Below are 26,466 nucleotides of genomic sequence, written 5' to 3'. Positions count from 1 at the left end.
GGTCTTGCTGCGACGAGGGGTGGAGCGAATGACTGCCTATATAACATTCAGCATTTCTATTGGCCAGTGTCAGAAAAACCCCGCCTTCGAGACGGCTTCAACCTATGGGAGTGCACCGTCCATCATTTAAACTAGATATAAACTTCTGTTTGGTCAACGATTAACGCAGCGCCAGTTTTGAACGGCGCCCGTCTGGTGTGGAAGTCGCTCTTGTGTTTGTCGCTGGGGTTACGGCTGAAGATGACGGTTCCCTCTCCGGAGGAGTTAGACTCCTTCAAGTACAGTGACCTGCAGAGTTTAGCCAAGAGTCTGGGGCTCCGGGCTAACCTGAAGGTACGGGCCCGGCGGGTGCCGCGGGCGGGCTGGGTGGAGGGATGGAGGAACCGCGGGCGTCCCGCCCTGCGGCGCTGGTCACGGATCCAGACGGGTCGTTTTGGCTTCGTTTGCTTTTTATTGAAAGTATTCTTTTTTTAAAAAAAAGATTTATTCATTTTATTACAGCCAGATATACACAGAGGAGGAGAGACAGAGAGGAAGATCTTCCGTCCAATGATTCACTCCCCAAGTGAGCCGCAACGGGCCGGTGCGCGCCGATCCGAAGCTGGGAACCTGGAACCTCTTCCAGGTCTCCCACGCGGGCGCAGGGTCCCAAAGCTTTGGGCTGTCCTCGACTGCTCTGCCAGGCCACAAGCAGGGAGCTGGATGGGAAGTGGAGCTGCTGGGATTAGAACCGGCACCCTCATGGGATCCCGGGGCGTTCAAGGCGAGGACTTTAGCCTCTAGGCCACGCCGCCGGGACCAAAAGTATTCTTAATAATGTCTAAAACGCAGGCCAGAATGCCTTCACTTACATCGGCTTCGTGATTAGGCAACTGAAGAATAATTGGGTTGACTTCTAGAAAAACTCCTGGTAGTAACGCACAGTGGCTGCAGTGTCTTGATATTCCTTATTAGGGGACTCGGTGCACAGATTTCTGTAACTCGGCCTTTATTCTAGTATGAAGATTCACTCGCTGATCACTGATGTTCCTCTTAAAAACCCGCAAAGGTCTTTCAAGGCTGTAGGACTTTGAGGAAGACGTTTAACCTTGGATATCTGCGGAGATGCGGTGGTCATGAGGTGTTAAGGAGAATGTGGGGATTCTATGTTGGCCTGGAGTTGTGTGAATTCGGCTTATTGCTCTCAAAATACTAACATATATTCTCGGGATACATATGGTGAGCAGGTTGATTATTTCCCAGAATGAAGGTCATCATTGATTATAAGAGGAATTTTTAAAGCGTTTAAACAACAGGCACCTGTTGGGGCTCAGTTACCAAGGAGTATCTGTTTAGCTGCCCCTCTTGGGTTTTTTTGTTTGTTTGCTGTCTGGCTGGGAGCTTCTGTGTGTGAGGCTGCACTTCTGAATGCCTGGTCCCTTAATCCATCTTTTCTGTCGTTCTGACGCTTTGTTTTAGATCCCCTTGTCACTTTTTTTTTTTTTAAGATTTACTTATTTATTGGAAAGTCACATTTACAGAAAGAGAGATCTTTTGTCTACTGTTTAACTCCCCAAATGGCCACAACAGCCAGAGTTGAGCCAATCCAAAAACAGGAGCCAGGAGCTTCTGGGTCTCCCATTCACATGTGCAGGATCCCATGGCTTTGGGCCGTCTTCTGCTGCTTTTCCAGGCCACAAGCAGAGAGCTGGATAGGAAGTGGAGCTTGATCAAGTCCCAGTGCTGATCATCAGGCTCTTCCTGGCTCCATCAGAGGCACCAGCCCACAGCAAAGCACTCCTGATTCCAACCTTGCCAGTTCCCTAGTCATGCCTGTTCCTGTCAGCCAGGTGGCAGGGTTGGATTGCATTCCAGGCTCCTGACTTTGACCTTGCCCAGCTGTAGTTATTGAGGCAGTTGGAGAATGAACCTACAGACGGAAAATCCCTTTGTTTTTGTGTAGTCTCTCTTTCTCAGTGTCTGGTCTTTCAAACAACAATAAAAGCAATAAAATAAAAGCAAAAAAAGAACTCTTAGCCAAAAATACTTGTTGGGCTGCTGTGATAACCTAGCAGCTAAAGTCCTTGCCTTGAATGCACCAGGATTCTGTATGGACACCAGTTCTAATCCTGGCAGCCCCACTTCCCTTCCAGCTCTGTGCTAGTAGCCTGGGAAAGCAGTCGAAGATGGCCAAAAGCCTTGGGAACCTGTACCACGTGGGAGACCTGGAAGAGGCTCACGGCTCCTGGCTTCAGATCACCTTATCTCCAGCCATTGCAGTGACTTGAGGAGTGAACTACTGGATGGAAGATATTTCTCCCTATCTCTCCTTCTCTCTGTAAATCGACTTTCCAATAAATAAATAAATAAATCTTTTTTAATTTTAAAGGTAGATTTACAGAGAGATGGAAAGACAGAGATTCCATTCACTGGTTTAATTCCTAGAGCTCGGCAGGTTAGAAACCAAGAGCCAAGAGCTGCTTCTGGGTCTCCCATGTGGGTGCAAGGGCTCAAGCACTTGGGCCATCGTCTCCTGTTTTCCCAGAAAAGCAGCTGTATTAGGAAACGGGATCTAAATGGAGCAGATGGGACTCGAACAGGACTTATGGAATGCCAACACCAAAACAGCAGTGTAACCTGCTACACCAAGGCACCAGCCGCTGGTGGGATTTTTTGTTTTTTACTTTTTTCTTTACCTTAAGACTTATTTATCTGGGCCCGGCGGCGTGGTCTAGCAGCTAAAGTCCTCGCCTTGAATGCCCCGGGATCCCATATGGGCGCCGGTTCTAATCCCGGCAGCTCCACTTCCCATCCAGCTCCCTGCTTGTGGCCTGGGAAAGCAGTTGAGGACGGCCCAATGCTTTGGGACACTGCACCCGCGTGGGAGACCTGGAAGAGGTTCCTGGTTCCCGGCATCGGATCGGCGCGCATCGGCCCGTTGCGGCTCACTTGGGGAGTGAATCATCGGCTGGAAGATCTTCCTCTCTGTCTCTCCTCCTCTGTGTATATCTGGCTGTAATAAAATGAATAAATCTTTAAAAAAAAAAAAAAAAAGACTTATTTATCTGGGCCCGGCGGCGTGGCCTAGCAGCTAAAGTCCTCACCTTGAACACCCCAGGATCCCATATGGTCGCCGGTTCTAATCCCGGCAGCTCCACTTCCCATCCAGCTCCCTGCTTGTGGCCTGGGAAAGCAGTCGAGGATGGCCCAAAGCTTTGGGACCCTGCACCCGCATGGGAGACCTGGAAGAGGTTCCAGGTTCCCGGCCTCAAATCGGCACAGCACCGGCCATTGCGGCTCACTTGGGGAGTGAATCATCGGACGGAAGATCTTCCTCTCTGGCTCTCCTTCTCTGTATATCTGACTTTGTAATAAAATAAATAAATCTTAAAAAAAAAAAAAGATTCATTTATCTGATGGGACCAGTGTGCTTGCTCAGTAAGATAATCCCCTGCTCTGTGGCTCTGGCATCCCATATGGGTGCTGGCTGTTGTCATCTGGGAAGTAAACCATTGGATGAAAACCTTTTCTCTATCTCTCCTTCTCTCTGTAGAATCTGCCTTTCAAGTAAATAAATCTTAAATTTTTTTGTCTGAAAGGCAGATTTACAGAGAGGAGAGAAAGAGGTCTTATATCCATGGGTTTACATACAACAAGCCGAGCAAAGTCAATTCAGAGCCTGAAGCCAGGAATTCCAGACAGTTTTTCCACCTAGGTGGCAGGGACCCAAATACTCACGGTGCCTCAGCGCCAGCTATTCAGAACATCTTATTTTTTTTTTTTAAGATTTATTTATTTTATTACAAAGTCAGATATACAGAGAGAAGGAGAGACAGAGAGGAAAATCTTCCATCCGATGATTCACTCCCCAAGTGAGCCGCAATGGCCGGTGCTGTGCCAATCCAAAGTGCCAGGAGCCAGGAACCTCTTCTGGGTCTCCCACACGCGGGTGCAGGGTCCCAAAGCTTTGGGCCGTCCTCGACTGCTTTCCCAGGCCTCAAGCAGGGAGCTGGATGGGAAGTGGAGCTGCTGGGGTTAGAACCAGTGCGCATATGGGATCCCGGGGCATTCAAGGCAAGGACTTTAGCCGCTAGGCCACGCCGCCAGGCCCAGAACATCTTATTTTATATATTTATTTATTTATTTATTTATTTTTATTTTTAAAAAAGATTTATTTAGTTAGTTTTATTGGCAAGTGAGATCTACAAAGAGGAAGAAAGACAGAGAGGAAGATCTTCTGTCCCATGATTCACTCCATAAGCAGCTGCAAAGGCCACACCTGAGCTGATCTGAACCAGGAGCAATGAGCATCTGAGTCTCCCACACGGGCGCAGGGTCCCAACGCTTTGAGCTTGCTCTATTGCTTTCTCAAGCTGCAAGCAGGGGGTTGGATGGGAAGTGGGGCTGCAGGGATTAAAACTGGCACCCTTATGGGATCCTGGAGTATTCAACACAAGGACTTTAACCACTACGTTAACACACCAGGCACCTATTTTTATTTTGAATTTTGAATTTTTTGGTACAGTTCCGTAGAGTATGGGATTCCTCCCACCAGACTCCCACCCCCCGATTGATTTTCCCATATTTTTATAATACAGAACATCTCTTTTAAATGGCATATCTACCAGGCACCAAAATTGGAAATTCAATTGGATCGTTTTCTCTACAATCCAGGATGGAGACTAAATCTTGGCGTGGTACAGAGAGGAACTGCCACTTCAGAAGTGCACTGGCCACTCAAAAAATAAAGAAGGGCCCAGCACAGTAACCTAGCAGTTGGAGTTTCGGTTTGCACATGCCAGGATCTTATATGGGCGCCGGTTCTAGTCCTGGCAGCCCCGCTTCCCATCCAGCTCCCTGCTTATGGTCTGGGAAGACAATCGAGGCCGGCCCAAAGTCTTGGGACCTGTACCTGCATGGAAGACCCAGAGGAGGCTTCTGGCTGTAGACCAGCTCAGCTCCGGTGAATCAGCAGATAGAAGACCTTTTTCTGTTTCTTCTTTTCTGTAAATCTGACTTTCCAATACAAATGAATAAAATCTTTCAAAAAATGAAAGAATTTAGAAAGAGGTATAAAAGAAAAAATAACTAGGAAAAGAAAGAAAACTTGAAAGAAATAAAATTTAGGGGGGAATAAAAGCAAAAATGGAGAGAAATCAAGAGATAGAGGCAAGGAAGGAAAAATAACTCCTAAATGGAGTTGAGGGATCCTGGCTGCAGGCTGGCCCAGCCCTGGTGACTGCAGGTGTTCAGGGGGTAAACCAGTGCATGGAAGAGCTCTCGCTCTCAGCCTCCCAAGTGGCTGAAAACACAGCAGCGCCTGGCAGCTACCTGGCATTGAAAGGAGCTCTGACCCAGAGCTGCACAGCCTGGTGAAAGAGGAAACACAAAAGCCCACCGATAGACTTGGCCTCTGAAATCATAGGAAAATACCAGTGGTCAGGTTAGTAGGCTCTCAGGACAGATCGAGATTTCCTGGGGGAACAAGTCCTCTGCCCCCAGCAACATGCCAGCATTCCCTGAGACCAACCTTGCCCTTTGTAGCCCCCATCTGGGTGCCCTGTTGGCCCATCTGACCACCAAGCCAGAAAGCTTGGCACACGAAGCTCTCCCTGTTCTTGGACTCCTCCATTCATACTGATTTTACTTCCTTGCGAGGTGTTGAATGTGTCCATCTTGCCTCTGCGCTGTTCCTGAGCAGGCCACAGTCTTCTCTGATGCTTTAGTCTAAGCCTTCTTTTCCACCTTCATTCACATCCCCCCCGCCTTAGCATCGGGTGATGTACAGTGTGTGGCGGGTGGGGAGCATTCTGAGGAATGCACAGCTGCTCACCACTGCCAGCCTGGGAGGCTGTCCTCTGTCCTGAGGGTACAGTTCCTTGGGCCTGGCCAGGTCACTTCCCAGCATTGCCTGTCTCACCAGCGGCTCTACTTCGCCAGGCCATCACTGCCTTCCCATGCTACGGTTCTGCACCTGAGTATATCTGTGTCTCAGCAGCTGGTTGCTGGATCATGACAGCCTGGGTGTCCCCATGTGTGTCCCACACTGTGTGGCACTTGCCTCTTTTGTCCTGACTGCCCTGCTCAACTGTGCGATGGCTGAGGGCAAGGAGCAGCTGGGTCTTGGTCTGGGTTCCGGTCCTACACCCTGGCCAGGCAGCAAGCAACAGAGAATGGTCCAGGTCTTTTCTTGCATATTTGATTTTGGGCTCTAATGATAAGGTCTTCTACAGGCAGAGAAGCTGCTAAAGGCCTTGAAAGCCCACCTTAAACAGGAAGCAGAAAAAGAAAAGGAGACTCAGGTGAGTAATGTTTTTCTTCATTATTTGTTAGCTGACAAACAATCCTGGTTAGTAAACAGCACACATTTAGTGATGATTTAAGACCTGCTGTTGATTTACTAATCTGTTATCCGCCACAACGATTTGTTATGAATGGTGAAACTGCCTTGCAAGCTAGCTGTCTATGGAATGTTGTTAAACGATTGTGAAGACGTAGTGTTCCATGTCCAGTGTTATGATAGGAGTGGAGGAAGGATTTGCAGTCAGAAAGGACCCAAGTGAAGTAGCTGCTGCCATTGCTGAGTGACTTGGCAAGCGAAGTGCCCAACCTGCTGAAGTGAGTGCTGTGGGCCTCCTCGGCAGGGCCCGCCAGCTGACCTGTCTGCCGTCAGCCGCACTGGTGGCAGGGATTCCAGGTGGACCGCTGAAAGCGACACTGGAGGAAGATGCTGAAAGCAGGATGGACCTTGTGTTCCTGAAAGCAGACTTCTTCCTGCTTGTTCTTCAACTCTGGCGGCCTCGTTTCTCCTCCTCTGCCTTCCCTGTCAGCTCTGGACAGACCCCAGCCTTGTTCCACCTGCGGAGTGCTTTGCCAGTGTGAAAGCCTCTCATTGGAAGCTGCTGATTTGACTCCCAACTCAGTAATTTTACCTTGTGGGTGTTTGGGAGACTCCTTTGGGGAACTGGGCCTCACCACACCCACGGCAGGAGTTAGCATTTCAGGGGCGGATCTGACTGCCTCCTTCCAGGTCTCTACACCCTCTGCAGTCTTACAGTGTTTCTGTGAGGAAGCTAAGGGAGGCCTCCACCCTCAGGCCAGCATGCCATCGTCCTCCCAGGCCTGAGGCCTTCTGACACAGCAGTGCTCTTCACAAGGGCAACCACTAACTGCCAGACACTTAATGGCCATCTTCAGGTAAATAAAAAGCACCCCTAAAAGAAGAAATAATGCAGAAAACAATTAGAAACCTTTAAGGACAAAAAAGCCTTCCCACAATTAATTGATTCTTCAACTTTGTAAATCTAGTGGGTGAGAGCAGAAATGATTCAGCCAAGGCTACCCGGTGACAGTGTTATTTGATACTTCAGGAGTGGATGGCCAGCGGGGGAGCAAAGGTGAGTGCTGCCATGGGCGGATGCTACCCTCGGCAGTGACTCACCGGCTGATGGCCTATCACTGGAGGGCAAGCTGTAGCGGTACAGTTAAAGCTGGAGACGTGACTGGTAGTGTGGATCACAAGCAAACTCGCTGGTAGCCAGTAATGGGCACTAAAACTCCCAGCAGGAAACACGAGTGAACCGCCCATCAGCAAGTCAGCAGACGCACAGTGAGCATGCCCACTTCAGCCCAACCTGCAGCCCCTGAGCGGGGAAGCAGCCATGCCCCTTGTCAGTGTTTTAATAGATTTTGAGCCACCTGAAGAATTTATTTCAAAAATTTAACTCTCCTGTAGAAATAGAGGAAAGCCAAACCTTTCCTTTACGACGTCCAGATGAAGCAGCATGCTGAAGAAGGACTTGCTCAGCACTTTTTTTGCCCTAGTGCTATTATTGTTGACTTCGCATTTGAATCTTTGCTGATTTGGTATTTGAATTGTTTTTGTATTTCATTCTGGTGTGCTAGTATCACCTATTGAACAGAAACCCAGCCTTCCTCTTTTAAAGCGAAGTGCCCCTGGCACCCTAGAATGGTTTCTTACTGTTTAGAATGTTCTGATAGCCGACCACACTGACTTCATGTCATGACTTGTTTGTGGTGATCAGGTATCATTCTCATCTTAATCTCTTATTTTTCCCTTTGATTGAGTTTGTAAACTGAGCTTCAGTTTCCCCATCTGTGAGATAGGCTAATACCAGTGCTTGCCTCACTGGCGGCAAAGATTGAGATAAACCAGCTCAGTAAAGTGGTAATGTTAGCTGTCATTACTTCCAGCTTACAGCATTGTGCTGTGAAAGAACACTGCACTCCACGGGTAACTGGCTCGTTTCCTTGCACTTGGATAACCGGGAGTGCTTTTCTAGCCTAGTTCATTAACCAAGGACGGCGATTGAGATTGTTTCTTTGCAAATATGCTGCTATTATCCTGGCCTATCCTTTGGTGCCAAGGGTTCTAAACGTTCCCCTTGGTTCCGTTTTCGTTCAGTTGAAGAGCTGACACTTGAGCCTTGTACCTCTGTGCCTGAGGATGTGGTACGTAAGCAATCTCTTTTCAGGCTGAATGCCAGACGTCCACAACCACCCGTGACAAGATCCAGCTTGGAGCTGAGGAGCCAGCAGCTGGGGAGCTGTCCAGCCACATCACCAAAATGAGGGGACGGCGCAAGACAGCCTACAGGAGCCCCGAGGTCCAGGTGAGTGCCAGTGTGCGGCCTCTAGGAGGTTACCACCTGTGCCCAAACACTGGTTTTATGTTGCGGCTAGCTGAGCCGGCATAGTAGGCACGGCGAATGTCCGAGCGAAAAGCACCGACACACGGAGACCATGATGGTGTTAGAAGTGCTGGGAGCCGTCTCCCCACAAGCCTCTTTATTACCATATTATATCCTCTTTCCCCCAAGCCCATTAACAGGACAATAGGACGCCAATGAGTCTGCAAAGGCTAGGTGCTACTGCCGTAGGCCTGATTCCTGAGTGCTCAGCTAAAGGAATGTAAATCAGCTCCTCAGCCCACAACAGTTTTATTCCTTTTTTTTTTTATTTATTTGAGATAAAGACAGACTCCCATCTTCTGGTTTGTTTCCCAAATGTCCGCTTTGGTCAAGGCTGGGCCGGGACAAAGCCAGTAGTTGGGAACTCCTTCTAGACCTATAGGAAATTGCAAGAACCTGCGACCTGGTGTCAGCACCCTGCCTCCCAGGAGCACAGAGGCAGAGCGGTAGGATGGAAAGCAGAGCTGGGGTTCAAACCCAGGCCATCCCCAATGGCAGTTTAACTAGGGTACCAAAGGCCCATCCACAATTTTTTTTTAACATTTACTTATTTATTTGAAAGGCAGAATTACGAAGAGAGGGAAAGGCAGAGAGAGAACTCTTCCCAAATGGTTGCAGTGGCCAGAGCTGGACTGGTCCAAAGCCAGGAACTTCCTCCGGGTTTCCCACGTGGGCGCAGAAGTCCTAATCCTTGGCCCATCTGCTGCTGCTTTCCCAGGGAAAGCTAGCAGGAAGCTGTTTCAGAAACGCAGCAGCCATGCATGGCACACGTGTCCAGCTACAATGAGACTGCCATTTACCACCTCTCAGTTTTCTTCTGTCTTATCTGGTACTAGCCTGGCCCTAACTTCTTATTTTCCAGCTTGGTCAGCGCACCACCTTCGTTGCTTGCTGTTGGCTTATCATCTCTGAGGGAGCTGATCTTGCCCTGCCTCTGTGCCCTCCAGTGATCCCTGGGGTTACCAGTTCCCAAGTACCCATTCTGGGGACACTTGAAGTCTTACTCTCCCTTTCTGTCCTTCTCTCTATCCCTGCCCAATTTTTGTAAAGCAGCAGTTATTTCTTATTTATATGATAATGTGTTTTCTTTTAAAATTCCCAGCACGATCATTCAGAGAGAGCAACAAGTGATCCCAGTGAGCACCAGAATGCAGATGAGCCTGAAGCTCAGAGTCTGGGGACTGCCGCAGAAGGGCTCCCTGTGCCCCACGAGCACAGAGATGAAGATAAAAGCATTCTTCCCTCAGGAGGCACCCACGTGAATGGTACGGCAGCAGCTCACACGTACATACACACACACGCACTCACATATAAACATGTGCACACATGCCTGGAAATGGACTTCTTTAGGCTCTGGGGTTCCAGGTCCAAACTCAAAGTGCTAGCAGAGCCATGCTCCTATGGAGCTCCGAGTGGGATCTGTTGGCCCTTCTCCCTGATCCTGGTGGCAGCTGACACCAGGCCTGCCTCAGTGTGCAGCATCACCACCAAGTCCCTGCTTCTGTCATCACACACAGTTGGTCTGGTCTCTGTGACACCACTCACGTGCAGTTTGTATCCACCCCGTGACCTCACCCTAACTTGAGGCCTGTAGCAACTCTATTTCTGACCAAGCTCATATCACTGGCACGGAGGGTGGGACGTAGAAGGCCAGAGGTGAGCTCCCAGCAGCACACTGGAGCACTTCTGCGTCCCATGCTGAGAGCGAATGTTCAGGCCAAGGACAGGCCAGGAGGGTGTCTTCACCAAACATACAGAAATGAGAGTAAGGATGGAAGCCAGGAGGTGTGGGTGAGTGGATCCCTATCCAGTGAGGAGAGTCCCAATCAGCCGCCTCAACCAGGGCAGTGACAAGCAGCCACAAAGCCTGCCTTCCCAGCTGGCAGCCACTGTCATGGTGAGAAACACCAGATCTTCCTTACCCTCTACATGCCCAAAAAACCTCCTCTCTAAACTCTCTCACCTGGAAATGGGCTTCAGGCACTTCAGAAAGCTCAGTTCCTCCTTGCTCGACAGGCCATGGTGCTGAGTGCAGTTTTCAGAAGGCCAGCCACTCCACCATCGCAGGGAACCTTCAAGCAGTGTCACCCGGCACAGCTGGGTGTAGCATCAAACCAGAATATCTACAGCTGTTTACCTTTTTGAACCCTATATCTAAAGCATGACTTTTTAAAAAAATATTTATTTATTTATTTTAATTGCAAAGTCAGATTTACAGAGAGAAGGAGAAACAGAGTGAAAGGTCTTCCATCCACTGGTTCATTCCCCACGTGGCCGCAATGGCCGGAGCTGAGCCAATCTGAAGCCAGGAGCCCACAGCTTCTTCTGGGTCCTCCTATGGGTAGAGGGTCCCAAGACTTTGGGCCATGCTCTACTGCCTTCCCAGGCCAGAAGAAGGTAGTGGATGCGAAGTGGAGCAACTGGGGCACAAACCAGTACCCATATTGGATCTTTTTTTTTTTTTTTAAAGATTTTATTATTATTGGAAAGCTGGATATACAGAGAGGAGGAGAGACAGAGAAAAAGATCTTCCATCTGATGATTCACTCCCCAAGTGAGCCGCAATGGGCCGGTGCACGCCGACCCGAAGCCGGGAACCAGGAACCTCTTCTGGGTCTCCCACGCGGGTGCAGGGTCCCAAGGCATTGGGGCCGTTCTCTCCTGCTTTTCCCAGGCCACAGGCAGGGAGCTGGATGGGAAGTGGAGCTTCCGGGATTAGAACCGGCGCCCATATGGGATCCCGGCGCGTTCAAGGCGAGGACTTTAGCCACTAGGCTACCGTGCCGGGCTATAACTTATTTTTTATAATTTATTTATTTAAAAGGCCTACTGACAGGTCTTCCATCTACTAGTTCACTCAATGGTCAGGGCATGGCCAGGCTGAAGCCAGAAGCCAATGCTTGTCTGCATCTCCTGTGCAGGCGGCAGGGACCAAGCACTATGTTCCCTGACATATGAGGAGGTTCAGAAGTGAAGCAGCAGGGCCTGCGACAGTATCCTAGCCGCTAAAGTCCTTGCCTTGCATGCACCATAATCCCATATGGGTGCTGGCCTTAATCTCAGTGACTCTACTTCCCATCTAGCTCCCTGCTTGTGGCCTGGGAAAGCAGTCGAGGACGGCCCAAAGCCTTGGGACCCTGCACCCGCGTGGGAGACCTGGAAGAGCTCCTGTCTCCTGGCTTCGGATTGGCCCAGCTCTGGCCATTGCAGGCACTTGGGGAGTGAATCATTGGACAGAAGATCTTCCACTCTGTCTCTCCTCTTCTCTGTATTTCTGCCTTTCCAATTAAAAAATTTTAAAAAAGACTATTTGTTTGAAAGGCAAAATTGCAGACCAATAAAAGGAGAGACTAAAAGAGCTCTTTTATCCTGATTCACTCTCCAAATGCACTCAGAAGTCCCCTGGGGAAAGCTGAAGCTAGGAGACTGAAACTCCATCTAGGGCTCCCATGTAAGTTTTGGGGCCCAAGTACTTGGGCTGTGGTCTGCTGGTTTCCCAGACACATTAGCAGGGAACTGGATCCAAACTGGATTCAGTTGTGCAAGGCTGGTATTACGGAGAGCAACTTGATTCTCTGTGCCACAAGGCTGGCCCTAGTCTACAGATCTCATCTCTTATCTCAATACTCCTTAAATAAGATGAAAAGTCTTATCCTTTTCATATACTTCATTAACAAGTAGCTATATTTATTTTGTAAGGTATATTTTATTTCTTTAAAAGGCTGTGAGGGAGAGACAGATATTCCACTCCACAGTTTACTCATCAAATGACCCCAGGGGTCAAACCAAAGCAAGGAACCAGTAGATTGTTCTAGTACAGGGGCCCGTACACTTGGGTCATCTTCTACTTTCCCAGGGACAAGAACAGGAAGCTCGATTGGAAGCGAAGCAGCCAGGTCTAGAACTGGTGTCCATATGATATGCTGCCACTGCAAGCAGAGGCTTAAATCACTTTGTTGTTGTTTTTTTTTTTTTTTTTAAGATTTATTTTATTTTTATTACAAAGTCAGATACACTGACAGGAGGAGAGATAGAGAGGAAGTGGAGCTGCCAGGATTAGAACCAGCGGCCATATGGGATCAAGGAGAGGACCTTAGCCACTAGGCCACGCTGCCAAGCCCTTAAATCACTTTGTTTTATGTTAATCTAGAATAGTTCTTCAGGTTTTTATTATTATTATTATTAAAGATTTATTTTATTTTGATTGGAAAGTCAGATATACAGAGAGGAGGAAAGACAGAAAGGAAGATCTTCCGTCTGGTGATTCACTCCCCAAGCAGCCATAATGGCTGGACCTGAGCCAGTTTGAAGCCAGGAGCCCAGAGCCTCTTCTAGGTCTCCCACACGGTTGCAGGGTCCCAAGGTTTGGGCTGTCCTCGACTGCTTTCCCAGATCACAAGCAGGGAGCTGGATGGGAAACAAGGCTGCCAGGACAAGAAACGGAGCCCATATGGGATCCCAGCACATTCAAGGTGAGGATGTCAACTGTTAGGCCACCGTGCCGGGCCCTAATTAAGCATTTTTTGCTAGAGGAATCCTGTAGTGCCATGCTGTGTTCTCCACAGCAGGTACCTGGGGGTCCCAGGTGATGTACAAGCCCACTACTTTCCCTTGATTTTTTTTTTTAATGCTTTATTTATTATTAGAAAGGCAAATTTACAGAAAGATCTTCCATTTGCTGGTTCACTCCCTAAATCGCCACAATCAGAAGCCAATCAGAAGCCCAGGAGCTTCTTACAGGTCTCCCACATGGGTGCAGAGTCCCACGGCTGTGTGTCATCCTTGACTGTTTTTCCCAGGCCATGATCAAGGAGCTGCATGGGAAGTGGAGCAGCTGGGCCTGAGGGGATGGTTTTATAAAGAAAGTAATATTTAGAGAAATGGAGGCAGCTAGAATTTCTAGAGTGGGAGGAATCCAGAACACACATAGAAAGGCTTGAAACATGAAGGGCTGACTTTGTATAATATGCAATATAGGTGAGTCTTTCATTTTGAACATACTCGAAATCTACTTGATCTGACCTTTCTCAACTGCTGAAAATTATGCTGGTAGGTTTGCAGTTGCTGCTCTGTAGAGTCACCATGAGTACGGGTGTCAAGGAGGGAAAGCCTGCATCATAGAGCTGAAGGGACCGTAGCAGGGGCTGAGGCAGGGACAGCAGCTCCACACTGCAGGATGTATCCACGAGAAACAGGGTAGCTGCAGTTATTTATATGTCATTACCACACACAGAAGAGTAACTTCACAGAAGAGGAACAGCACACCCTGACAAAAGCAAGGGAAGGACCCAGTGCAGTAGCCTAGTGGCTAAATCCTCTCCTTGCATGCCCAGGATCCCATAGGGGCACTAGTTTGTATCCCAGCTGCTCTTCGTCCCATCCAGTTCCCTGCTTGGTTACTGGGGGTGTGGGAATTGGTTGATCATATAGTGAGGACAGGTCTGCAGTACACATTGCAAGCATGTGTTCTTAGGCTTCTGGGATACTTAGGTAAAGGATGCAAAGAGCATCAATGTAGCTCCTCGGAGCATCCACACCAGGGTTGGAGCAGGGCTGTCCACATGGGCCACCTCTGCCACCCCGTCAGCAGAGCATACCCTGTGAAAATGCTCTTGGCACTCAAGACATTCCCCACAGAGAAGGTTGCCTAGGTTCTTGATTAGGTTACCTGGGTTCTTGTGTCTTTGGGTTTAGGGAACGAAGACTCACAGGTGCCTTCTGGAGGAAAGGCCTTCTGCGGAGAGTTTTCCAAACCAGGAAAAACTAAAAGAGCTGCAGTCACTACTCCAAGTAAGTTTTGTACACAAACAGGAAGTCTTGGTTGGCCCACTTGGGAATGCTGGCTTAGATCTCTGCTCTCGTGTTTTCTAGTGTCAGAATCTTGAGCAACTTGAATCTGCAGTAAGCCCAGCTGTTCAGTATAACTTGGAAATGCTTGTGCTACCTTTTTTAGCGGGTGGGTCTATATGTTGAGAATGCTGCTGACTGGCACAGTAGATGGCATGTGGCAGAGGAATGGACTGTCGGGAAGCACTGGGCACAGGGTCCAGTTTGTGATTTCCTGCTGAATCACAGGGACTCTGGTTTGGAGGGAGGGAGGGAGTTCCTGATTCTCCACCTTGTGTTCTGGGAACACTGCTGGGTACACATCATGGCGAATGTTGCTTGCTTTTAAAGATTTATTTATTTTTATTGGAAAGTCATATACAAAGAGGAGGAGAGACAGAGAGGAAGACCTTCCATCTGGTGATTCACTCCCCAAGTGGCAGCAATGGCTGGAGCTGAGTCAATCTGAAGCCAGGAGCGTCTTCTGGGTCTCCCACGCGGGTGCAGGGTCCCAAGGCTCTGGGCCACCCTCGACTGCTGTCCCAGGCCACAAGCCGGGAATGGGAAGCAGGGATGGGAAACAGGGCCACTGGGATTAGAACCGGCACCCATATGGGATCCCAGCACGTGCAAGGCGAGGACTTTAACCACTACGCTATCATGCGGGACCCCAAATGATAGATTCTAAAGGTTGATATACTTAAGAATAGCAAAATCTGGGTCAGCCAACCACCACCTTGGCCAGTTTATATTCCTTGAACTATAAAGGGTTCCACAGTTTGAAAAGTTACTTATTTGAAAGTCAGGGCTGCAAAAAGAGGGACAGATGGATTAAAAGATCTTCCAGGCCTGTTGCAATAGCCTATTGGCTAACTGCTTTTCCTTGCACGCAATGGGATCTCATGGATGCTGGATCATGTCTCTGCTGCTCCACTTCCCTTCCAGCTCCTGGTTTGTGGCCTGGGAAAGCAGTTGAGGACCCTAAACCCCTGTCAGAAACCCAGAAGAAGCTGCTGGCTTCAGATAAACCTCAACTCTGGCCATTGTGGCTACTTGGGAAGTGAACGAGCAAGTGGAAGATCTTTGTCTCTCCTACTCTCTGTATATTTGACTTTGCACTTAGGGAGAGAGAGAGAGAGAGAGAGAGAGACTTTCATTTCTAGGCTCACTCACCAGGTCGTACGCAAAAGCTGGGGAGCTTCAGCTGTGTCTCACAAATGGATGGTGGGGGCCCAAGTACTTGGGTCACCCTCCAGTGCTTTCCTAGGCCACAGTCAAGGATGTGGAAGGGAAGTGGAGCAGCCAAGACTCAACTTGTGTGTTTGTGGGATACTGATGCTGCAAGCAGCAGCCTTATTGGCTACACCACAGTGCCTGGCCGTAAAGGGTTTCCATTTCTAATGAATTTAAATAATGAATCAAGAAACTAGAAAGGTGGCCATAAAGGCTAAAATATTTACTATCTGATCTGTTACAGAACTTTTTAGACACTAGAAAATATTTTATTTATGGGGCCCAGCGCGATAGCACAGTGGTTAAGGTCCTCGCCTTGCACATGCCAGGATCCCATATGGTTGCTGGTTCTAATCCCAGCGGCCCAACTTCCCATCCAGCTCCCTGCTTGTGGCCTGGGAAAACAGTTGAGCATGGCCCAATGCCTTGGGACCCTGCACCTGCATGGGAGACCTGGAAAAGGCTCCGGGCTCCTGGCTTCAGATTGACTCAGCTCCAGCTGTTGCAGCCGCTTGGGGAGTGAATCTTTGGACAGAAGATCTTCCTCTCTGTCTCTCCTCCTCTCTGTATATCTGATCTTTTCAATAAAAATAAATGAATCTTAAAAAAAAAGAAAATGTTTTATTTATGATGATTAAATAAAGACCATTTGGCTAATTGCTAAATGTGAAAAAAACATCTCTGGACCAAGACACCAAATTAGCAAAATACACATGAGGGGATGCCCTTGACTACTCAAAATTAAGTGTTTGTTGTTTTAACTTTTATTGGAAAGGTAGATCAGCCTTTTTCTTTTTTAAAAAAATTATTTTTATTGGAAAGTCAAAAATATAGAGAGGAGGAGAGACAAAGAGGAAGATCTTCGATAAGGTGATTCACTCCCCAAGGGGACACAACGGCCAGAGTTGAGCCAATCTGAAACCAGGCACCCAGAACCTCTTCCAGGTCTCACGAGCAGGTGCAGAGTCCCATGGCTTTGGGCCGTCCTCGACTGCTTTCCCAGGCTACAAGCAGGGAGCTGGATGGGAAGTGGGGCCACTGGGTTACAAACCAGTGCCTATATGTGATCCTGAAGCATGCAAGGTGATGAATTTAGCCTGGTAGATCAGTTATGGAGAAAAGGAAAAAGATCTTCATCTGCTGGTTCACTGCTCAAATGGCCGAAACGGCCAGAGCTGAGCCAATCTGGAGTCAGGAGCTTCTTCCAGGTCTCGCACACAGGTGCAGGGTCCCAAGCACCTGGGCCATCCTGTATTGCTTTCCCAGGCCACAAGCAGTGAACCAGATGGGAAGTAGAACAGCTAGAACATGAACCAGCACACTATAGGATCCTGGCACTTGCAAGGTGAAGATTTAGCCACTGAGCCATTGTGCTGGGCCAAAAATAGTGTTTTGACATTCAAGTTTCTGCAGAGATGGCATTACAGTGAGTCAGCAATGCAAAGAAGAGTGTTAACAGAAAAGGTAAATAAATGGATTTTGTGATTTTCATGTTTTCTGTCACATTTTAGACTTTAAGAAGCTGCATGAGGCTCGTTTTAAGGAGATGGAGTCTATTGATCAGTACATGGAGAGAAAAAGGAAACATTTTCAACAACACAATTCATTGAATGAACTGAAGGTATGTAGAAACAATTTTTCTTTTTTAGATTTTTTATTCACAAAAAAACAAAAATATTTTATTTTTACTTAAAAAATGGAGTTATGGAGAAAGGAGAGAGAATCTTCCACCTAATGGTTCACTCCTCAAATGGCTTCACCAGCTAGAGCTGAACTGATACAAGGCCAGGATCTGGGTCTCCCACATAGGTGCAGGGGAGCAAGGACTTGAGCATTCTGCCCCAAGCCCTAAGCAGCAAGTTGAATCAGAAGTGAAGCAGCTGGAACTCAAACTTGTGCCCTGACCCTTTGTACCCTAATCAACTAAGTAAGATTATTAAAAAATAATTTAAAAAAAACTTGTGCCCATATTGGATGCCACAGCTGCAGACAGAAGCTCAACCTGCTATACCACAATGCTGGACCCAAAGCAGTTGTTCTTGATGGGTCTAAACACTATGCTGTTAACACTGATACTATATAGCACCTTGTTTGATGGTTTCCAGTCTCTATCATTAGAGCAATGGGATGGATTTGAATTTCATCTATCTTTATTTTAAAATTGCTTAACTTTAGTACATTCCTATTAAATTAACAGTAGGTATTAAACATTATAGATACATTTCCATTTTATCTTGGTGATACTAGTTTTGTTTTTGTTAATATCTATTTTGTTTTGTCTTTAAAAGCTACTTTTTTACATGCTTGCAAAGGCTTGGCTTGCGCCCAGCACAGTAGCTTAGTGGCTAAAGTCCTCGCCTTGCATGCACTGGGATCCCATATGATTGCCAGTTCATATCCTGGGTACTCCACTTCCCATCCAGCTCCCTGCTTGTGCCCTGGGAATGTAGTGGAAGATGACCCAAATCCCTGGGACCCTACACCTGTGTGGGAGATTTGGAGGAAGTTCCTGGCTCCTGGCTTTGGATTGGCTCAGCTCTGACCATTATGGCCACTTGGGGAGTGAACCAGTGGATGGAAGATCTTTCTGTCTCCTTCTCTCTGTAGATCTGGCTTTCCAACAAAAATAATAAATAAATCAAATTCTTTCAGAGAGAGGGCAGCACGATTTTTAGATTCCACGTGCTAGATTCCACATTCTACCCCAGCTCTGTATTTAGTAATCTGCATACTGTGTTCATGAACGTACTCGATTTCCAGAATAGTTCTTCCCTTCTGGCTAAGTGGGACTGTTTTACTACCTCCTCTGGTCAGCAAATGCCTGGGCACTGGGCAGTTAGTGGGATGTTTAAGGTACTATTCAGCACAACTGGAGGTTACTGTTGATGTCACAATCCTGTTAGCAACACAGGGGCAGGTTAAGTGTGCAGCAGGCCAGACAGAGCGATGAGGAGGGAGGTAAGTGGGGTTCCGGGAGAATGCAGGATCTCCTGGCAGTGTCAGGGAGACAATGTCGTGGAAAGGCCAGGCTATGTAAAGCTCTTTTTTTCTTCTATAGCAGCCCGTCAGTAAGAGAGGGGCAGTGACTCCAGTTCCTCAGCGAGCCACAGCCCTTGTGACCTGTACCCCCAGCAGTCAGCGGCGGCGCTCCAGAGGCCAGTCTCACGGCCCTGCAGGCCAGAGTGCCTTATGTCTCAAGGGGTCTGCCAAGCGCTCCACTCTCTCAGCAACTAAAATGAACGTCAGGTAAAGAAGCCACTCCATGATGTCATTAAGGACAAGATAGCAAACTTTTTACTGTTTAATCTGTAATTAATTTGTTTAAATTTGTTTTATGATTTATTTACTTGCTTGAAAGAATCTAAATGAGAGATACACACACTTACACAATATCTCATCTACAGATTCACTCCCCAAATTGCTCTAAACAGGCCAGTTTGAAATCAGGAACTAAGAGCTCCATCCTGGTTTGTTATATGGCTGCATGGATAGCAGGAGCCCAGTTACTCGCACCATCTTCCACTGCTTCTCCAGACACACCACCAGGAAGGTGGATGAGACTGGAGTAGCTAGGACTAGAACCAGTATTATAATGTGGGTGCTAGCACTGCAAGCTGTAGATCAACCCACTGAGCCACAACACTGGGTCCTTGGAGGGTGTTGATTCAAGACCACCATGAAATATTTAAGGTTCCAAACTGCTTTCCATTAACCTGTACTACCAGCAGCCTTATGTGTGTTTATACACATCAATGAACCCTTTTGAGTTTTCCCTGAGTACAGAACAGACTTATCTACAGTTATAAATCTCTGGAATGATCCTTTGCCAAGATGACATAATATGGTTTGTTCACATGGTGTGACAGTTCTCTGAGAGTCGCTATCACCAGTGGGAAGAGAGCTGCTTGAATTGTTTTATGAATTTGAGGCCTGTATGCAGGAGGACCCTTTGGCTTTTGGCAATGTCACTGGCAAGGCAGGGAGGGGAGAAAATGCAAACATGTTTTAGGAAGAACAGAAGTTGACGGCTGAAGTTGATTGGCTTTAGCCTGTGCCTTTAAGAACAGGTGGGTGGGTCTCTTGTGCAAGAGAGCCAGTCTCTGGCAAGTGTCTACTGACTCCGCTTTGCTGCTGGGCAACCACAGCCAGGCTTCATATACAAGTCTGACATGTGTTGAACTTGGCAGTCACTCATGTCTTACATGCCACCATGCTATTCAGGTTTTCAGCAGCTACTAAAGATAATGAGCATAAGCGTTCACTGACCAAGACTCCTGCCAGAAAGTCTCCCCATGTGACCACGTTTGGGAACACCCCAAAAAGCCAGGCTGTGCTCGGAACACCCAAGTTAAAGACCACCAAGAGGACTTCTGTTGCTGGTAAGGAAAACCTTCTGCTTCTTTTTTTTTTAATGATTTATTTATTTTATTATAAAGTCAGATATACACAGAGGAGGAGAGACAGAGAGGAAAATCTTCCGTCCAATGTTTCACTCCCCAAGTGACCGCAACGGCTGATGCGCACCGATCCAAAGCCGGGAACCAGGAACCTCTTCCGGGTCTCCCACATGGGTTCAGGATCCTAAAGCATTGGGCTATCTTCGACTGCTTTCCCAGGCCACAAGCAGGGAGCTGGATGGGAAGTGGAGCTGCTGGGATTAGAACCGGCGCCCATATGGGATCCCGATGAGTTCAAGGTGAGGACCTTAGCCGCTAGGCCACGCCGCCGGGCCCCCTCCTGCTTCATCTTTTAGGCACGTAACTTCCCCAAAATATGTAATGAGTTTCTTTAAAGCCTGTCCATATCTATTAAGTCAAAAGCACAAAGCTTTTTCACTGTTTTCATTTTACACTGGAGAAAGAAATGCCAAAGACCCAAGCAGAAAACAGAATGCCCCACGAATCTGACCTGTGCACAGCATGCAGCGGGGGCACCCTCCCTGCAAAGCAGTCCCATGGGATCCCAGATGCCACACTCATGACAAATCTGAGCATGTGACAGAAGCCACGGACTACCTACCTGCCCACCACTTTCAGCATCCAGGGTATGTAGAAAACAACCCTGCAGTGGTGCCAGTGGAAATTGATCCGGTGCTGTGGCCAGTGGGATTGAAGCTCCCCTTAAAAGCAGCATTCCATGGAACATGTCTGGTGTCAGAGCTTTGATGACCTAGGAGGGATTGTTGGCTTGCCCAAGACTGTAGGAATCCCGGAGCTTCAGACCAGAGGGGACCCACCCTCAATGCTAGTGGGCAGTGTGGAGGTTTGGTTGCAGGAATTCCTCTGCTTTCAGCCCCCAGAACTGAGCAGTGACGCTGCTCAACTGCAAGACTGACTCCAGAGGTGGAAACAGGCTCCTCTAAGCCATCCTACAGAGTCGGGGCTAACCAAATCTGTGGCTGCATAACTTGTTTTTGTTGTTGTTGTTGTTGTTGTTTACTTTTACGAAGACGCAGGAGCCACTGAGCAGCAGTTGCTACTTTCCCATGAGGAAGGCTCACAGACATTCGTGGGAGGAGCAAGAAGCCAAAACTACATATAAGCCATGTTTTAGCTGTCTCACCAGAGGAATCATGGCTGTCCTCGGTTGGTCTAGGACAGCTTTTGTAGATTGATTATAATGGGAACATGATTTTTTCCCTGTGATGTGCTGAGCACACATCAGTCGTCCAAACCGCTGAGTCCTGTCCACCGTACCTTTCAGTGGTATGGCTTCATTTCCAGTTACGTAGCCGTTATAGTGCTCAGGATGTGTTGCTGTTAGCAGCCTTTATGACTGTGTGGTATGACCAGGAAAACTTGAGAACACATCTACTGCACAGGTGCCAGGCTCTCTTCACACAAGAGCAGGACAGCTGGTGCTTCACTGTGCTGGCTGACCTGGACCTGCTCCCTGGAGCAGTGTATGACAGCCTCATTGTCCCACTCCTGCCAGCCCATCACACTGACCAGGGGCAGTGTCAACAACCAGGGCTTGCGTTTTTCTGTTTGACCAAGAGATCCTAGATTGCAGCTAACAACAGCATTAACATCTGCCAGTGCCCTCAGTGCAGCTGCCTGGCTCCTGCTGTGAGGGGAAAGGCTTACAAGGTGTGCCAGAGACATGCTGCCCAGCTGCACCTCCTGATTATAGCACAGAATCTGCCATCTTTAGATGTGAACAGCCCTTCCAAACAAGCAACCAGAGCTGCCAATCTTTGCATCTGTCATCAGGCATCACAGAGACCGCTATGTCTTCACACAGGATTCCAGACTCCTGGCTGATCCAAGGAAATGCCATACCTAGTATTTGGGGAGTTCCATTTTTTTCTCATCTTCTCTTACTGGTTTTGTTTTTCAGTTATTACCCCACTCAAGTCGACAACTATGGCAATGCAGACTCCAATCTCCAATAAGAAACCTGTGTTTGATCTCAAAGCAAGTCTATCTCGACCTCTCAATTATGAGCCGCACAAAGGTATGTGGAGGCATGTAGAGGGATGGCTGGTAAACTAAACAATTTAGGATTAAAGAGCTCTGTGCCTGAAGTGTGGAACATCAGAAACGCCGTGGAGGCTGCACTTACCCAGGAGCCTTTCTCTGCCTTTGCTTCCTCTGCTGCAGGATTTCAGAGCATACATGAAACAAATAACAAATCCCTCACATTTGAAAGGTTTAATTCCTAACCAATGAGAAGCTACTTCAACATTTATTTTAAAAGCAATGTTTATTTTAGCAAAAACTTGAAATCCATGCATATGAGGGGTCTTCAAAGAATTAGTACCTGGTTTGGAATATTGGCTACTCCACTTCCAATCCAGCTTTCTGCTGATGTGTGCTTCGGGAAGCAGCCGATGATGGCTTATGGACTTGGGTCCCTGCCACCCATGAGGAAGACCCAGATGGAATAACAGGCTCCTGGCCTCAGGCCTACCCCAGTCATGGCTGATGTAGCCTTGAGAAGCGAACCAGCAAGGTAGATGAGCTCCCTCTCTCCACGTCCCCTTCCCTCTCCTACCTTTCTCTCTGGCCTTTTAAATAAATAAATATTTTCTTAAAGCTTTACTTATTTTTCTTACTGTCTCTCCTCCTCTCTGTATATCTGCCTTTCCAATAAAAATAAATAAATCTTTAAAAAAGGGGGGAGGGAGTAGTGCAGTTACACACTGTTTAAAGTCCTCGCCTTGAACATGCCGGGATCCCATATGGGTGCCGGTTCTAATCCCAGCGGCCCCACTTCCCATCCAGCTCCCTGCCTGTGGTCTGGGAAAGCAGTTGAGGACGGCCCAAAGCTTTGGGATCCTGCATCCGTGTGGGAGACCTGGAAGAAGCTCCTGGCTCTCTTGACTGGCTCAGCTTTGCCTGTTGCAGCCATTTGGGAATGAACCAGTGGATGCAAAATCTTTCTGTCTTTTCCCACTGTAAATAAAGATTTATTTTATTGGAAAAACAAATTTACAGTCTTTCCCCATTGTATTTTTCTCTTAACAAATCTTATTTAAAGATTCAGCTACACTGTGGTTTAGAAGGGAGTCCTGCACATAGGCTCATCTGTGGCCAGGGCTGCCCAGCTACCCAACTATCCAGGGTGAGACACAGCCCTCAGTGTGATGCTGCCTCCCCAGCTCCCCTTGCTCATGGGCCTCTACTGTGATCCTTCTCACTCCTCCACTGCAGCCTCCTCTTCTGGGTCGCCAATATGCTTGCTTCCTGCTCTGCTCCACAAGGCAGAGCTTGCCACTGTCTTGCTCACAATTTTCCAAGATTCCTTTATTTCACCATTGCTTCCGCCCTGACTACACTCCTGCCACAATGGTGTGTGTGCTCCTCTGAGTTTATTCTCAATTACAGTCTTTGAACTGGCTCTCCTTCTCTTCAACCCACAGGACTCTTCCCACAGACCACATGGAGCTGGCACTCTGCTTCTTATGGGTTGTCCCCTCAACTGTGTCCATCTCAGGCCTTGGCTCCCCTCCCCACCCCCACCCTTCACTCCTTGCTTTCTTTGACACTTCATGGCATCTTTGTAACCACCAGATGTCACGTTACTAGAGTCTGCTGCTGTGAGGAAACCCCAAAGCAGGGAATTGTGACTGTTGGTACATTGTGATGTCATCTGCATCTCCTTCCAGGTGCTCCCAAAGCATCTAATACAAGCACAACTCTGACCACCACTGACTGCCACTGTCACTAGAAAACCTTGATTTGAGCTCCCTCTGTGCTTCTATTTCTTACGTATCCTAAACACTCCACTTGGTTCCTTCTGTTTTATGCAAGCTACAACTAGCTCACGAGGTTTTTAAAAGACCTGAATGATACAGTGACTGTAAGTCCTCTGCTTCTGTGCACGCCATTATTTTGCTTGTTAGCTACATGAGAAGAATGCAGTATATGTTCCATTCCTGACTATTTTGCCTAACACAGTGTTCTCTAATTGCATCCATGCTGTTGCAAATGACAGGATTTCCTTCCTTTTGAAGGGTGCATAGTGTTCCATTGTGTAAATCTAAGTGTCCCACACTCTATCTGTTCAGCCATTGGTGGACACTTAGGCTGATTCCCTGTCTTAGCTTTTGTGAATATTGACAGTGAACACAGACATCTCTTTGACAAACTAGTATCAAATCTTTTGGGTAAACTCCAAAAATACATGGTTAAATCTGGTCCCAGTTCTGATGCCAACAAAATATTCCCATTAGCCCACTGCCAAGTACATTTAAAAAGTAACAGTAATGACACAAATGAAAAATTACCTTAAGCATGCTATCTGTGCTGTCAGTTTTCTTTCCTGTGATTTTTCCAACAATCAAAGAGGACAACGTTTGTGGAACATGAAGTTAAATTACTTTGCAGAAGACTGAAACCCACAAAAGTAAAGTATAAATGTTAACAGGCAGCCACAGTTGAAGAAAATAAAGCGGGAATTGTAAATAAAAGAATCCATAAAATTGTTGTCTCTGTCTTAAATTAGGGAAGCTGAAACCATGGGGCCAAGCTAAAGAAAATAAATCTCTGAGTGAATGTGGAAACAGAGTTAGCTTCCACAAGAAAACTTATAAACAACCACATCTTCAGACCAGGTGAGTCCCAGTTATACACTTCTACCATTCTTCTTATTTTTAAAGACTGCACAAAATCAACATCCCTGCAATGGCAAGTCACAGCAGCAGAAGGGGAAAGAGGTTTATGTCAGCATACTTGTGTGACAAAATACCCAGAATTATGTACTTTAAAAATAAAGGTGGTTTCCTTTTATTCATGGTTCTGGAACCCGAGATGAGGTGACCTTTGGCGAGAGTCTCATGATGGGCCATGCCATAGATGACCTCACAGGGTGGGAACACTTTTGAGTGCAGATGGGTGACCGTCCTTTATAGTGTGCCACAGCTGAGATGACCAGTCCTGTCCTGCTACAGCTACCCCGTTCCCACAAGATGGTAAGGCCCCTGTCGCCTAATTTTCTCTAGCTGGTCCTGCCCTTTTAAGGTTCCACCACTTCTCAGTACACTGTCAACATTAGCTTCCAGCATTTGAACCATGGGGAACAAACTATAGCCTGAAATCACTTATGGAACTTACTAACTACCGCCCAGGCTCCAGTGCAGTGGACTACTACTAATCAGGTTTGGGTAAGGCCCAAGCAGCAGCAGAGTTTCCAAGGTGCTGCTGTAATTCACAAGATCCAACCCAGCTCAGCTTCTGCATCACAAAGTCCCTCCAGACACTGCACTCAAGTGCCCAGGGACTCTGACTGCAGGTAGTTGTCAAGTCCTAAGGAAGGAAGGTTTAGGGGACATGAAGGCCGCCCTCAGATTAGAAACCCAGGCTTGTCCTTCAGCATCCACACTGAGTAAAGCCAGAACTCATTCTGGGCTGCAGTTAGTCATGGATGAGTTCAGACACCCTGCAAGGAGCCTCCTCTCTTCAAACAGGCTTGCCTCTTGCCTGTGTCCCACTGCCACCAAGGCCTTTAAACAGTACTTGCTTGTAAGACAAGTTAACATGATCCTGAGATTTTTTTCCCCTGGGGAATTATTCTACTTCTAGCTGTTTCTCTGGACTACTTGATTTTGCACTTACCTTTGACTTGACTTCCAACAGCAGAGATTCAAAATTAAAACAACATTTTTGAAGTACATGACTTGAATTCAATAACCAGTATGCCTCTGGTGCCAGTTCAATGCATGTACTTAGAAAGCTGAGTTAATGTCCAATGAAAGCACCTACTGCTAGCCCTTTGTAGCCCAAAGGGTAACAGAGTTAGAACCCCTAGAAGTGTCTGACCCAGCATGCGGTGTCGAGTATGGAAATGTGTGTTGGGGAACCCTCATGCAGGTTCACGTGTGTCCTGTCTGCCTTAGGGAAGAACACCGGCAGAAACATGAACTGGAACGGAAGGAGAAGAAAGCGAAGGTTTTGGAAGCACGACGGGGCCTCAGCGTGGCTTAAGATTAATAATTTTTGCATATCCTGTAAATATTCCTTATTTTGCATTTGTTTTCTTTTGTAAATATTTCTGTACTGTTTTCTAACTCAAAACATCCCTCAACAATCTCTGTAGTGTCCAGGAATTTGTGTGTTGCATCTCTGAAAAAGATGTCCTACCTTAAATCTCAGGTTTGGCAGTGGTTTTTAGCCAAACTCCGGGGCCACTCAGTTTTCTAATAGAGCCTATCCCAGAGAGTCTTAGATTGTTTATGGGACATTCTGTCTGCTTGTCTGCATACTAACACACTGCA

The 26,466-nt window shown here is 47.5% G+C and overlaps 1 protein-coding gene across 4 annotated transcripts; it reads left to right on the top strand.

Moving 5' to 3' along the window:
* The first annotated feature begins 7 nt into the window (after positions 1-7).
* NUSAP1 (nucleolar and spindle associated protein 1) lies at positions 8-26,298 on the top strand. 4 transcript variants are annotated; one of them, XM_058666054.1, is made up of 11 exons: positions 8-333; positions 6,213-6,281; positions 8,475-8,612; positions 9,793-9,955; positions 14,385-14,480; positions 17,261-17,370; positions 18,811-18,995; positions 19,971-20,128; positions 22,089-22,205; positions 24,699-24,807; positions 26,089-26,298. In XM_058666054.1, the coding sequence occupies exons 1-11, from the start codon at positions 241-243 to the stop codon at positions 26,174-26,176; spliced, it is 1,326 nt and encodes a 441-aa protein (XP_058522037.1). In that variant the 5' UTR covers positions 8-240; the 3' UTR covers positions 26,177-26,298. The 4 variants fall into 4 exon arrangements, with proteins under 4 accessions (XP_058522037.1, XP_058522036.1, XP_058522039.1 ...); XM_058666053.1 differs by having other exon boundaries at positions 18,808-18,995; XM_058666055.1 differs by lacking the exon at positions 8-333 and adding an exon at positions 1,131-1,226 and having other exon boundaries at positions 18,808-18,995.
* The last annotated feature ends 168 nt before the right edge of the window (positions 26,299-26,466 follow it).

This window comes from Ochotona princeps, chromosome 6 (assembly GCF_030435755.1).
Source record: "Ochotona princeps isolate mOchPri1 chromosome 6, mOchPri1.hap1, whole genome shotgun sequence".
Taxonomy (NCBI): Eukaryota; Metazoa; Chordata; class Mammalia; order Lagomorpha; family Ochotonidae; genus Ochotona; species Ochotona princeps.
The sequence above is the reverse complement of the archived record's forward strand: the minus strand, read 5'-3'. Positions and strand labels throughout refer to the sequence as shown.

Excerpts from the sequence above, each read along its gene's own strand:
- NUSAP1 (XM_058666053.1), top strand. The coding sequence starts at position 241 with ATGACGGTTCCCTCTCCGGAGGAGTTAGACTCCTTCAAGTACAGTGAC. Across the intron at positions 6,282-8,474 it reads AAAAAGAAAAGGAGACTCAG|GCTGAATGCCAGACGTCCAC; the intron begins GTGAGTAATGTT and ends ATCTCTTTTCAG. Across the intron at positions 18,996-19,970 it reads GCAACTAAAATGAACGTCAG|GTTTTCAGCAGCTACTAAAG; the intron begins GTAAAGAAGCCA and ends CATGCTATTCAG.